This window comes from Zonotrichia leucophrys, chromosome 5, assembly GCF_028769735.1.
Source record: "Zonotrichia leucophrys gambelii isolate GWCS_2022_RI chromosome 5, RI_Zleu_2.0, whole genome shotgun sequence".
Classification (NCBI taxonomy): Eukaryota; Metazoa; Chordata; class Aves; order Passeriformes; family Passerellidae; genus Zonotrichia; species Zonotrichia leucophrys.
Genome location: NC_088175.1, coordinates 35,133,827 through 35,147,464, shown reverse-complemented (window position 1 = coordinate 35,147,464; position 13,638 = coordinate 35,133,827). Strand labels below are relative to the sequence as shown.

General features: G+C 44.6%; 1 protein-coding gene across 9 annotated transcripts in view; it reads left to right on the top strand.

Moving 5' to 3' along the window:
- The window catches only part of TSPAN18 (tetraspanin 18), a 121,230-nt gene that overhangs the window by 86,641 nt on the left and 20,951 nt on the right, over nt 1–13,638 (top strand). For all 9 annotated transcript variants that reach the window (XM_064714396.1, XM_064714391.1, XM_064714390.1 and 6 more), the window contains 2 exons: nt 7,579–7,668; nt 12,909–13,000. In XM_064714396.1, the coding sequence (XP_064570466.1) occupies nt 12,938–13,000 (63 nt within the window). In that variant the 5' untranslated portion in view covers nt 7,579–7,668; nt 12,909–12,937. The remainder of the gene's footprint in view (nt 1–7,578; nt 7,669–12,908; nt 13,001–13,638) is intronic.

Below are 13,638 nucleotides of genomic sequence, written 5' to 3'. Positions count from 1 at the left end.
GTTTAGAGTCCCAGCTTTGTGAGAGGAGATGTTATGCTTTTTGTGGGTGAAAGTCACCCCACTGAGGTTGTCTGAAAGCCTCTGGATCCATGTCATCAGCACGTAAACTGCTGATTTTGTTTGCAAAAATAAATTACTCCCCAGTCTCTCCAATTAAGACTTTTACATATACACTGTGCTCAGGGAATAGGGATATTTTGAGAAAGAGGGTATATTGTTCATAGTGTTTCCTTTAGGGGAAAAAAGGTACAGTCTTCTGACTTTTAGTTGCTGTGGAATGCTTGATAAAATCAAAACGAAAACTAGAACCCCAATTTTGCAGGTTTTTACATCCTTTAATTCCCCTTCCCCTGCCCCCCTTTGGAGAAGTTTAAGTCTGTCAGCAATATAAGTGGGATTTAGATCAACCTCAGAGCAGTTAAGTGGTAAGGAGATTTCCATAAGGTTATTTGGGTCCCCTCCCACATGTGGAAGGATGAGGTCACGGAGGGGGAAGTGTTGTAGGGGCAATGGAAGCGAGCTCCCCCATACTGGCACCTCAGCAAGGTAAAGCTCCTGCCTCCTCAGGTGTCCCCAGCCTATGTGGCCCTTGCTGCCCATTGTTCCTGCAGCGTGACAGCTCCGGGCCGCAGGGTGAGGAGTGCAGCCGTGTCTCAGGGCTGTGTGCCCCACACCGTGCCCATGGCAGGGCCCCGGTGGCTGCAGCAGGGCCCTTGGCGAGAGCTGCCCGTGGGGCTGTCGGCGCTGCCTCAGAACCGCGGCTGCCAGCGCAGGCAGCTTCACTGGGTTTCATTCACCTCTTATTTCTTAATTTCTGCCAGAGCTGAAGCCGCTTGCCTGGGCTGAAGGGCTGCCAGGCTCCCTGTGTCTGATGCTGGGAGAGGTGGCTGTGTTGCTATGGCACTGGAGGTGTCTCCAAACCCCACTGCTCTGGCAGCTGAGCCGGCTCCCAGCAGCATGTCCTAATTGCGGCTGTGCAGCAACAAAACAAATATTCGGAGATTTCCATAAAGGCTGTAATCAAAGGAGCATCCCTTGCTTTTTAATATGTGCTGAATGGGTTCATTTGTAAGCTTATTATGACTTCAGAGAGAGAAGCTATTAGGATGATCATTAGCTGCCTGTGCAAATAACAAGGAAAACCGTGGCATGTTCCAGAATAACCCCCTTTTAAAGGTCTGCACTTTCAAATGCATTAACAATAACCAGCCATGCTGTCTTTCATGTTTACCATGCCATGAGTAGGGACAAAAGAGAAAGGAGAAGGGGACAGTGAACTGCATGCTTTCAAAATACATTCAGGTGGAGAGAAAAATGAGGTGTTAAGAGAGCAGCAAACTCACTAGTATGACATTGTGTGTATTGATGCAGTATCTGTTATCCATTGGGAAAGCAAAAGCAGCTGGGAGCCAGCCTTTGAGTCTTGGCTCATATCTCACTTGGTCCCTGTGCTCCTGTCATCTGTGTATGAATTGTGCTTGGGGTCTTTTGTGTGCCTGGAACCTGATGGCTGCTGGAGCACTTAGATTATATGTCTTGTGGAGGAGGAGAGAACATTTAGAAACACGTATGCCAAGATTATGGGATTTATTAACTCTCATTTATTTTCCTGCAGAACATCTGAAGCCCTCTTGTGGGCTGTGGCCATGGTTCACTCTCTTAATCTGAAATCAAAAATATGTGTAGTAAAAGATGTTGAGTGGTTGGGTGTTCATACCTTAATTGGGGCAGGTGTGGTTCAGATCAGTCACATTTACCTTTCAAACCACATTAGCTGCAATTTTATGTGCTAGAGTAAGTTAAAGGTGCTGATTACAGTGAAACTCAGTTTAGATTTGCACATGAAATATTTATGAGATATGTATCAGTTTGACTATAAGCAGGGTAACTTAGACTTCAGGTCTGCCTCTCCTTCCTAGGCCATTTCTCATGTCTTTTGCTGCATTCATGTTTTCCTGCACATATCACACCTATGCATGTATTTCCTACAATATCCTCTTGTGTTTAGAATTCATAACACTTTGGGATGCATTATTATTCTTCTCATTAAAAACATTTAACAGATGACCAGAAGCAGATAAATAAGCTCTCAGATTTCCAGAAATATTATCTTCTGGATTATTTACTATTATTGAGATCCCTCATTTAAGATCTGCTTTTCTTACAGGCCCTTTTTCCTAATCTTTGCTTTTCTAGGCTGACTAAACCGATTGTTTTGTTTTTATATCTGAGTAGGTTGTTAGCTTGAACAGAGAATTTGCTAGCTTTCTGGGGTTTGGGGGGCTTCTGTCTGGTTTTGGTTTGGTGGGGGGTTTGTTTGGGTATTTTTGTTGTTGTTGTTGTGGGGGGTTTTGTTTGTTTGTTTTTTGGGTTTTTTTTGTTAACAATAGTTAATGTGTTCAAAGTTCTGTTTGCGATTTCTTTTTAAAAAGGAATTAAAGTTATTACTTCCCCAGTCAGATGATCCTAAATAGTGGGTTAGTTTTTCCACACCTCTGCCTTATGAGAAAACACTGACAATAAACACAACAAAAAAAAGGTAACCTATTGATCTGCAACTCCGTTCTGCATTAAAACAGATGATACAAGCAGAGATTTCAAATTCCCTTGCCCATGGGCCCTTGCCTCTGCCTCTGCTCAGACAGTCATGGCTTCTTTTTCCTGCTAGGGACATCAACATCATCATCTTTCTGATAGGACAAAATAAGACCTGTGGCTTATAGTAATCCCTTTCGGTACCATCCTTACTTTAAAATATTTTTTCTCCTCTGCCTTATTTCCCTGAAGCCTGCAAGTATTGGGAAAATTCTTAAAATATTGAAAATCATGGTCTGAGGAGGACAAGGTTGCCACAGCAACTGCCCAGTGTTCCTGAGATTTATTCCTGCATCTCTCAAAACCATCACCAATGCCACAAAGTGCTGAGGCACTTGCTGCAAACAAAGCAGGGCTATAGGAAAGGAGAACAGAAAGGAGCACTGAGGAGCCAGTTGTTGTAAAGGTGAGATGTGGCAGGCTCAGGGAAAAGAAAACGTGGCAGGCATTTGGACTTTGTGTTAAATCCCCTCAGTGTCTGCAATGCTGTGCAAGTGCACGGAGTGCTCCAACACGTGTCAGTACCTGACATGACAGTGGGTAATGTCACTTGGCTGTGTTGCAGCTCCGTGATCCACTCTGGAGGGCGACATTGATTCCATCCGGAAGGGAAACACTTTCAGAAAGAGGAGGCCAAAGTTAGCTGCCTCCCTTTGGGCTTGCTAAGTAACAACTCTCTGGGACAGGAGATGCCTGACAAAGAGTGCTGCTTGTCAGCCAGAAGTGATCATCCTTTTCATGGGTTGGGACTGGTCTCAGTATGGACTAATGAGCAGAGAGCTATATTGGGGGTCAGGAGGTTTAGCACATCCATTCCCCTTTTAGCCCTGGTTTTCTCATCTAATAAACAAAACTAATGTTGTTATATTATCAGTATATATAATCTCTGGGTCATCTGTGTAGAAAGGCAGGCAATTGGTACCATATGGTTCCACTGTACTGCAGTTAATACAAGAAAAATCCACCTGTGAGCTATCTGAGGGCTCTTTTAAAAGGAACAGAACTCAAAAGAATTGCAGGCTATCAGATGTTTTGGTTCTGTATGCAGGATCTTCTTTTCTGAGACAGCTGGTTCCTGTGTGTGAGAAGCTGTACGGAAGAGCCAGATGTGCTTACCTATGGAACTTTCCTTGGGAAGGGGCCAAAGTGAGCAAGCAGTTCATGTTTTGAACAGTGCAGTGTGCACATTTGCGCCAGCTGAAATGGAGTGGTCTGTGGCCTGAAGGCATGCTGGCACTTCAAACACATAATCTAGCACTTTTCAAAACATTACAGCATTTAGAATTGGTTCTGCTCTGGGACTTCTGAATTTCCATTCTGAATGTCTCTGCACGTGTGGGAGATTTTACCTCCATATGATCTCATGTATTCTATGCACACATTGTGCAAAGTTGCAAATATAAAACAGAGGGTAAGAGTTGTATTAGTAGCTATGTTGCAAAGTTGGTGTTCTTTATTTGAAAATTTAGAGGGCTTCAGTCCAGCCCTCTTTGTCCTCCTGTGTGAGACTGATGTGCTCTTACACACACAGACTTTTGGTGGCAGAAGTGTGCTCTGTTAGCAGCAATCAGGATGAGATGAGACCCAGCTGCTCTGCTTGTGTAGGAAACTTGGGTAGTTTTGGAGGCAGCTCCGATTCATTTAAACACTGTCACAAGCCTCATATGCTTTTAGTGTTATCAAAGCCAATCAGGTTGCTGTTTGCAGGTATAAGATGCCCCTAAGGGCTTTGCTCACTCAACTGTACCGAGGAACTAAATGCTTTGAGGCAGTGCAACAGGCTCATTCACTCCAGTGCGGCAAGGCAAGGCGGTCATGGCTGGTAAATGGGCCCATGTTGCAGTGATATTAGCATTTTAATGCAACTAAAGAGAAGGTAGATTGACTGTAATTTAGTATCCAGTTGCAAGGCCTTGTGCAGGTCCCCTCATGGCTGCTCCACAGGGGCTGATTACAGCTACACAGTGCACTTTGGGATCTAATTGGATTTACATGAAGTAATGTAGTTGTGTCATAGCAACGATTCTGCTGCACAAGTGCTATGAGATTCCAGAACAAACACTTATTTATGCTGGAGCAATAGTTACAGGGTAACACATGGGGCTGACAGCTTGTGCCAAGGTCCAGCTCTAAATCAAAAAGTGTTTCACCTCTTTTCTGAAGCCACTGCAAGGGAAGGAAATTATTCTGATCCAGCTTCCACAGAGACGTTTCTCCTCACCTTTCACTGTGAAAGCACTGACTTGACACAGAGATCCAGCAGGACATGACTTCTGGATCAGAAGTCATGATCCAGCCATTGATCATGGGGCTGGCATGTGTTTAAGTGTATCTCGACCCTGCAAATGTATTGAACACAGGAGACTGTGGCTAGAAGTCCTTGTGACACACAACAGTTTTAAGGGGTTCATCTGGTGGCCCTTTCCTCTAGTCAACAAGCTGAATTTCTCACAAAGACAGGTCTTGCTTCTTCATCCTGCACACTCCATTAATTTCTCGTTTCACTTGCTGCCTGTTGTCTGTTTCAACCCCTCTCTGTCCCATCCCTCTTTGCTCTGGAGCTCCAGCTGCCTTTCTTGCAGCCTGATACCAGCAGGACACACATGTTTAGCTGCTGTTCTTTCATCAAAGCCGGCTCCTCGATGGGCTGCGCTGTGAATGTGAAGAGAAGGCAATGCCAGCAAGGAGAGCTGATGTGGTGGCTGTGGACAATGTGCCAGCCACAGCTGGCCAGCCCAAGGATGAGGCTTAGCCTCAGCTGTTGCTCCTGCTCCCACTGTGTTTCCCCAGAGACTGTAATTAAAGGCATCAGCTTGCTGGAGTCACAATTAGGCATGGTGGGTTTGCACTTTGTGCAATTCTCCCTAATGACAAAATCGTAGCTATTAACCAAAGAGAATCTGTTTGGCAGGGACTTCCTCTCCTTTAAGGCAACAGTCAGGTGGATCATTGCTGCTGCTTGGCACTAAATGCAGTCTTTCATCCCTTCTGACACGGTACCTGCTGGTACCTACTGAAGCATTTAAACTCTTCTTCTCTGAGGTGCTGTAATGTCTTTAAAATATTGTGACTTATGATGGATAAAAAAATAAAACTCCTCTCCCACGCAGACCTCTGAGGGCTTGTAGGAATGTAATTATATGCACACACAGTAGGAGCAGGAATCCTATCATTCTGGTTATTTTCTTAATGATAGGTTTATATGGCACAGTGTCATCTCTGCTTTAAAGTTAGAACCAAGTTCTCTTGGCAGCATCTATCCCAAGAAAGTGGCATCACAGGACAGGGCAACCAAAGAAATTGTCTCTCAATCACACTTGCACTGCAAAGGATGAAGCTTCCCTGCACACCACAGAAATAGATACAAAGGTCAGCATGGGCACTGAGCTCTGACTGCCAAACAGGGGCTCTCTGCTGTGAGGCATTGTCCCCTGTCCTAGATGTTCCCTCTCTTCAGACCTGCTGAACCTGCTGCAGCCACCTCCCAGGCAGTCCCATGGCACCCTGTGAACTTTGACACTGGTGGAAAAGCTGTACTGATTGGGAGCAGCCCTTGTACCCAGCATTGGGAGGTAGGGCAGCTCAGCCCCTGCTCAGCTCATGCCTCCAGCACTTCCCAGCAGAGACAGGTGGATTGGCACAAGATGTTTGCACCCTCCAGGTTTCCAAGGGGAAGCCATCCCTGTCCTTCATCTAGAGATGTAGGTTTACAGTGACAGAGGAAGGACATTAAATGTGAGGGATTAATGCAAAACAAAAGGTCTATGAATATTCATTGTATGGTTTATATTGTAATAGTTTCAGCCACCTTGAAACTCCTTGTTTGCTCCCTGCCAACAACAAATGATAGACTTTTACTCACAGAAGTCTTAATGGCAGGCAATTTTCAAAGGCACATTTACTAATGTTTGTGGGAAACAGATGTTAAATGCACCCACTCCCAGAAATCATGATGAAATGCTGGCACTGAGAAAGCAGGAAGAGACCCAGGTGACTTATCTGGTGCCTCTCAGGGAACAGCAGCTCCAGCAAAGCTGTGAGAATGCCAAAACCATGTTTGAAGGATGAGTGAGTGAGTTACAGTGCTGGGTCCTAAGTGAATATTAGACTCTTATGGCATGGGGTGCTCTCTGAAGAGTGAAAGACTGCTCCTTCCCCACAGGCCCTGCAGTATGGAGTTTGGGCTGTGTCAGATGTGTGGAAAAAGCAATCTAGGAGCAGGTGCCCTGAGAAAGCAAGAGTCAAACGTGTGTGCCTTGCACATCAGTCTGTAGTCTCACCTCACCTTTGCCTAGTCAAAGGCTCTCTTTAGCATTGTGTGGGCAGAAATTAAAACTTACTGAGAAAACTGTGATTATTGCTTTGAGGACAGTGGCAGTCTGCACCTCAGTCCCTCTGCCTGCACCCCATATCTAATACTTTTGGGTGGCCAGGGCTGTGGCTTTGCTGTTCCTCTGTCGCTGCTTTCCAGGCAGTGACAGTGAGGGAGAGGAAACAGTTTGTTCAACTTGGCGTGACAGCTGGCTGGAAGAACCAGGGATAGCACCCAACGTTTATGCTGCTGCTCCTAATGGCTGGGCTTCCCTAAGATGCATTCCATCTTCCTTCCTGCCTTTTCCATTTTCCCAGTAAATGGGCTGTAAAGTCACAGCAGATTAAAGTTTGTCTAAACCTCCTATAAAATATTGAAGGTGCAGCTGGTATTAATCTAGTCCTCTTGTGGTATGAAGTGCAGGTGTAATGGGACTATACATTTACATGTGGTCTGTGGGCATTTAAAACACCCCCAAAGATTGTTACAGAGATTCTGAGGAATTGAATCCCTCACTGGGTATTAAAAGCTCTTCATTAGTGCTAATGTACACCAAATTAAGGTGGCAATTAGACTGAGCACTTTCATCAGGATGGTGTGTTTTAATAAATTGCGTATTTAACATGACTACATTTTATTGACTTCAGTAATTGTGTATTTTTCTCTTACAGGACAAGCTTGGATAGAAAGAGATACATGGGACACACAGACAATTAAACACTAGAACAGACACTGTGCTTCAAGTCCCAAGATTAGTAAAGGTGAGTGCTGTTAATGGCTTGCTCTTTCTGAATGCCAGGTACTTCCTCTGTATCTCTGTTGGAGCAGCTTAAGGGTGGCTATGGTGTGCTGGAGGCAATAAGAAATACAAACTCATCTGCCACTGTGTCACCATTGAGGTACTGCAGAAAGTCATCCTTCCTTATGAAACTGCCCCTAGTCTCTGTTGCATTTAGAGGAGCAGACAGTGAGAAAATAATGCTCGGAGAGGATTTTCTGGAAGGCTCTTCCTGTTAGGTATGTTCTCTTAGGAGATCCCACCAGAGTTGAATATTGCTTGCGGGTAGTGAACCCAGAAATCCTCTTATGAGAGGTGTACTTGGGAAGGAAGGCAAGCGTGCTGAGGCAAGTCTCCATGCCTGCAAGCCAAAGGGTGGTGATGCCACAGTGCTGGCGAGGGGACACCATGGAGCCATGCCAAGTGGTGGTGATCCTTTGCCACTGGTGTAGCACAGAGCTTCAGGGATTTTTCCAGCAACATCTTATCTGGGACAGCCTCTAGAAATCAATACATTTACTTGAAAGAGATTCTAGTCCATATTTTCTAATACCTTTAAAGGTACCTGGTACTGATTCTGGAGAACTTCAAACACATGCGCTTTTAGCTGGTGCATTGTGAATGACTACAAACGTAGATGTGAGTTGGCATAATTTCCTGCTCAAGCCATAGGCTAATGGCTAATGTTCTGTAGGAAGTACTGCTGAACTGGTTCTGACATTTTAGAGGAAGCAACAGTTCAGCACCGGTTCAGTGGACAAGTTCTTCATGCATGTTGACAGCAAAGAGATATTTATGTTGAGAGAAGATATACACAAATCATGTGATAGAAGAGCAGTGACTAAAACAGTGATTTGCATAAGGGCAAGAGAACCTGTAGACATCTCTCTCAATCTCAGTTATTCTGTGTTTTCTATCAAGTATTTGAGATGGGGAGACTGTGATGAGCAATCAGTCAATCTGTCTGAATTTCTATACTGAAACACAAATTGTCTGCAGTGGCCTGCAAGGAAAATGGTTCACATACTTGATTTCAGTAGAGGGTAGGAGTGACAAAATGCAGAAGATGTGAGGATTGAGACTGGTGGAGATACGGTGCTCTTGAGAATTCTGACAGACTGGCACATCCATGAGATGCTCTTGTTCCATTGTCACCAGGTAACTCAGAGACACCTTGGGCAGCTGTTTTGAATAGTCTTTTTACCAAGGAAAGTCATCAAACATTGGAAGAGGTGTCCAGGGGGATGGGGAGACTCAGCCCTTGGAGATATTAATAATTTAACTAATGTGACCCTGAGCAGCATGCTCTAACTTTGAAGTTGGATCAGATTTGGAACTGGCCCAGGCTGGAGGCAGTGGGTGCTTGTACTCAGTGAAACCCAGAGGTCCTGTCCAACCTAAGTTCTTCAGTGATTCCTTCTTCAAAGCAAAGGTAAAGAAGCAATCTAAGTGAATCCATAGGTTTCAATCCAGTGTTTAAGGAATATGGGGGTTGAGGGAAATGTCAGTGGCAGCAAAGAGAAAAATTGGAGGCCTTTTGGAGGGGTATGGTAGGTCAGCTGCCTTTAGAAATGTGAAGTTCAAGGCAGCTGCAAGGCATGCAAAGCAAATGACAAAAGGAAGGAAGTGGCTGGAGAACAAAAAAATGCATTGACTTAAAAACTAGACTTTATTCCTAACTGATTACAGCAGCTGGGCTGTGTTTCCTGGCTACACTGCTGGGGACTTTTAGCCTCCCATCCCTTTCCAAGATAAAATTAATGGGGGATACAGGGGAGAGAGAAATGTAGAATGATGTGCCTTAGAAAAAGCTGAACATTTATAGCTACATTTCAGACAAAAACAAATGCATCTCATGTGTCTCACAGGTCTGGGATGGGACAAGCCAGGGAGAGCATCTGTCAGCCTCTGTCTTCTGCAGTTCTGACTGTTCGTGTTTGCTTAGCTTTAAATGTCTCCTGCAGAGAAGAACTTAATCTCCCACAGATCTGGGGCCTGAAGGAAGGGGGTAAAGGTATTTTTAAAAGGTAGATTAGCACATAGGCATTCAGTTCTTATCACACTTGTATCAGTGTGTAGTAGGAGTAACTCAGATAATTTGCTCTTTGTGTGTGTGGCTTAAAAAGAAAAGTAGAACGAAAACCCATCTCTGTGAGTCAGGACTGTCCTTTAATGTCAGTTATTTTAGCCATAGCGCCTGTCAACTGGGATTCCAGGTACCTTCAGCTAATTAGCAAAGCTAATTAGAGGCTTGCATTGAGTTCTTCTGATGTGGAAACTGATACGGTTTGTTCTTGGCTTTACCAGCCCAGACCTCACAGTATTGCCTCTGTGCTCCATTTGCTCATCCTGAGTGGAAGAAGTTTGGAATCTGAAAGCCTCAGTGAGTGTGGTCTTGATCTGAAGCACAGCATAATGAGTAAGGTTGTACTTAGTTATTGCTTGGCTGTGAGAAGTGTAGTGGGTTCTGGAGTCACAAATCTGAGCCCAGTACCACTGCTGGGGACAATCTCTTTCCCAAGCAAACAAGAAGGGAGCCCTTGTTTGTCAAAGCTGAGTGTGCATGTGTTCATGCTACTCCCAGGTTTTTGTGACTGACTGGTTTTTCTGGACAGTGAAGTTTCCAGGATCTGATTGCTCATTGGATTTAAAATCTCCCTTCCCTTCTTATGCCTGGAAAACACTTTAACATACTGAGTGGATGGGCAGGCAGGAGAGATGCAAACAATCATAGCCTATGTTTGTCTTTGTAAATAAAAGTCGACCAGTATTCAGCTCATGTAAATCAGAGCAGTCCCAAGGGAGCTTGCTCACCTTACAGAGGAAGCTGTCCTAGACATGGAAAGGAAAGTAAGGCAGGAAACTGATTTATCAACACTACAAAGCAGCAAGACAGTGTTAGGCTTAGAAACTGCTGCTTCTTGCTTGGACCACAGGCATTGTTTTTTGTGTGGGTGACTGTAGTGGGGTGTGTGAATTATGCATAGTGTCGCAACAAGGCTAAACTGTTTTGGGTTTTGTTTTTGTTTTTTTTTTAGCAAAGTCTACTATAATATGGATCACACAGGTGGGTGCTTAAGGCAGCAGGACTTTGAAATTTCTGAGATTACTTTAAGACTTTGGCTAATTTACCAAGATTTAGCCATTCTATGTTTCACTGGAGCATGAATTTTTAGTATGGTGATGGGAACATCTATGTGACACTAATTGTGGGACTCTTGAAATCCCAGTACCCTAGTGATTTGTCTGTATTTTCATATCCCTCTCTAGTGTCCAAGTCATAGTGGAGCTGAAGGCTCACTTTTCCCACAAAACTGAAGAATTCCCTGCCCAGCTCCTTAGCCTTCTGGACTACAAGAACCCCTTTTCTCTGTCAGATTTGCAGACATGGCTTTAAACAGTGTCAGGGAGCTGTGGGCATTTCCTGCAGGCACACATCTGAGCTCTGTGCCCCACCCCATCTCCTGTAGTCACCATCTTGTCCTTGAATTTCTCTGGGCAGAACAATTATGTACCAGGGGTATAAGAAAATAAACTTTATAAAGAAAAAACATTGTCCTCACTCTCAGGTTTAGATTCAGGTTTGTGTTTCTCCAGAGGTAATTCCTCTAGCAAAGAGAGTTCCCTGGGCAGTACCCAGCCAGCAGAGGCACACTGCTGTTCTGCCCCAGGTACAGGCAGCTGCAGAGGGAAAACAGCCCACGTGAGCTCCTATGAAACACCATTTGTGTCTCAGCCTTTCAGCTTTTTCACAAAGAAGGAATAGATTTGCTTATAATCAAGTGAAAGCAGTATATCCAACACACACTGTGTAACAAAAATCTGTCTCTTACCTCAGGCAGCCCCGTGCTGGGAGCTCTGCCTGCCACGGATTATCTCTGCTCTTTGGCTAAAGCAGAGCAGTGCCTATGGTCACAGAGGAAAGCATCTCATGAGGCTCTAGAGCACTCACAGATTTTGTGGTTTAACAAAAACAATGGAGTGAAAGGTAGTTTTATTTCTGGCCTGGAAAAGATCTTGAATAATTTCAGTTTTTTATTTTAAGTGAATTAAATGGACTTTGCTACCATAGCATATCATTAGATACATGTCTGTTAGGGAATGGTATTTGCAGTGGAGAAAGGGAATGAGATGCATTAAGAAGCATGTGGGCTTTGGGAACGCTCCTCTGGGGAGCCAAGCAAACCTGTGTCTCTGTGTTTGCAAATGTATGGCTCCATCTGTGCACAGTGCCATGACTGCGCTGTTTCAGTGGAAGTTTTACTATTTAATGTATTTATTTGTCTGTCCCTCTAGGGTACTTAGTGATGTACTGGCATGTTTGGACACACAGTCACTTCATTACATAAATAGCAAGCATGAACTTTCCTCCAGCGTAGCCTCACCTGGTCCGGATTTATTGCTGCTCTTCCAACAGAAGCGCTGGCCAAGGAGTTTGTTGTCTAAATCAGACACTGAGTTTCAGAACTGGTTAAGATTCCTAAGCATTTTTTCCTGGCCTCAAAAGCTTTCCAGCATCGATCCATGGGTTCTTGCAAAGGACCTGTGCAGTGTGGGGCATAGAGCAGCAGGATCTCCCTGGCAAGGAACATCTCGCACTGCACGGCAAGCAGGTGCTGTGCACACTCTGAGTAACCATGTACGGATGTCCTCCTTGGTCCCTGCCATGTCCTTGCATTGCTGTCATTCCAAGCCCGAGTGTCTACAAGCTTCCCTGAAGCTGTTCATGTTAGTGTGGTGTTCGTTCTCTAGAGGGAGATTGTATGGAGATAGCTGTCCCAAATGTCTTTGTGCATCTTCTAACTGGGCACAGCTTGTTCTGGCTCCTGTTTCAATATGACCTTTTCTCAGCATGAAATAGACAGGTACATCCAGTGATTCTCACACTTGACAAGCTTTAAGGAGTGGGGGAAAAAAATTCTTCATGTGTAGAGGCATATTTTTTCCCCAGTATCTCAGTCTGCAAGTAAAGCTAGACCTTTGGTCTCCTGCAGCCTTCCCCTTCACTTCTGTGTTTGCCTTCTGACCTTAAAGAACGCAAAGGCACCAGGCAGCAATCATTATCTCTTACTAGCCTGTGCTGTGTTCCCCCTTCAGGTAAGAAAAGAGCTCTTCTCTATAATGAACTCCACAGGGTCTTGGGGGAAATACAAATAGATTGGAGATAGGATTGTGTCATTCCAATAAAAATGAGCGTGCTAAGAAAGTGCTGTTGTTTTGCAGGAGGAATTGGACAAAGGACCCTGAAGACCATGGAGGGAGACTGTCTGAGCTGCATGAAATATCTGATGTTTCTTTTCAATTTCTTTATATTTGTAAGTATTTGGAATTCACTTTCTTTTCTGGATCCCCATTTCCAGCAGCCTGCTGTTGCCCAGCAGGATAGGCTATAGTGGTAAAGATGCCACAATACAGAATATCCCCTCTGTTGTGCACTAGCAATCACTGAATGTTTTGCAGCATCCAAAGATGCCCAAACATTCAGCAAGGAAGCACAGTGGTCACTGTTGTCTGAGTTATTGCTGTCCTTGACAGGGGAAACCACAGGGAAAGCTGTAACTAATGATGCACATAGTTCATCCTTGAATGGCAGAATAAATTGTTTTCTAGTCCTGGGTGCCCTGCTGAGGTTTTCACTCAGGAGCTGTAATTTCCCTACCACATATGGAGTCATTCTTAGCTGGTTTTGTTTTTGAAAGGAAGAGTGGGAGTGCCCAGCCACCCTGGCCTCTGTGGCAGGTATGGTTCATGTGAACCCCTTCTCTGTCCTCCACAGATGTGGCAGCAGACCAGGACTGTCTTTCAGCAGTACAGAGGGAGTAAACAGTTGGTAGAGTGGCGTGTCAAGAAAGAAAGGTGTTTTTGCTGCAAATGATTCATTTATTGAGCAAGAGATACAAAGAGCAGCATGTCAGATGTCACCTGCACAGCATGCTTTTGCAGAAACACAAAT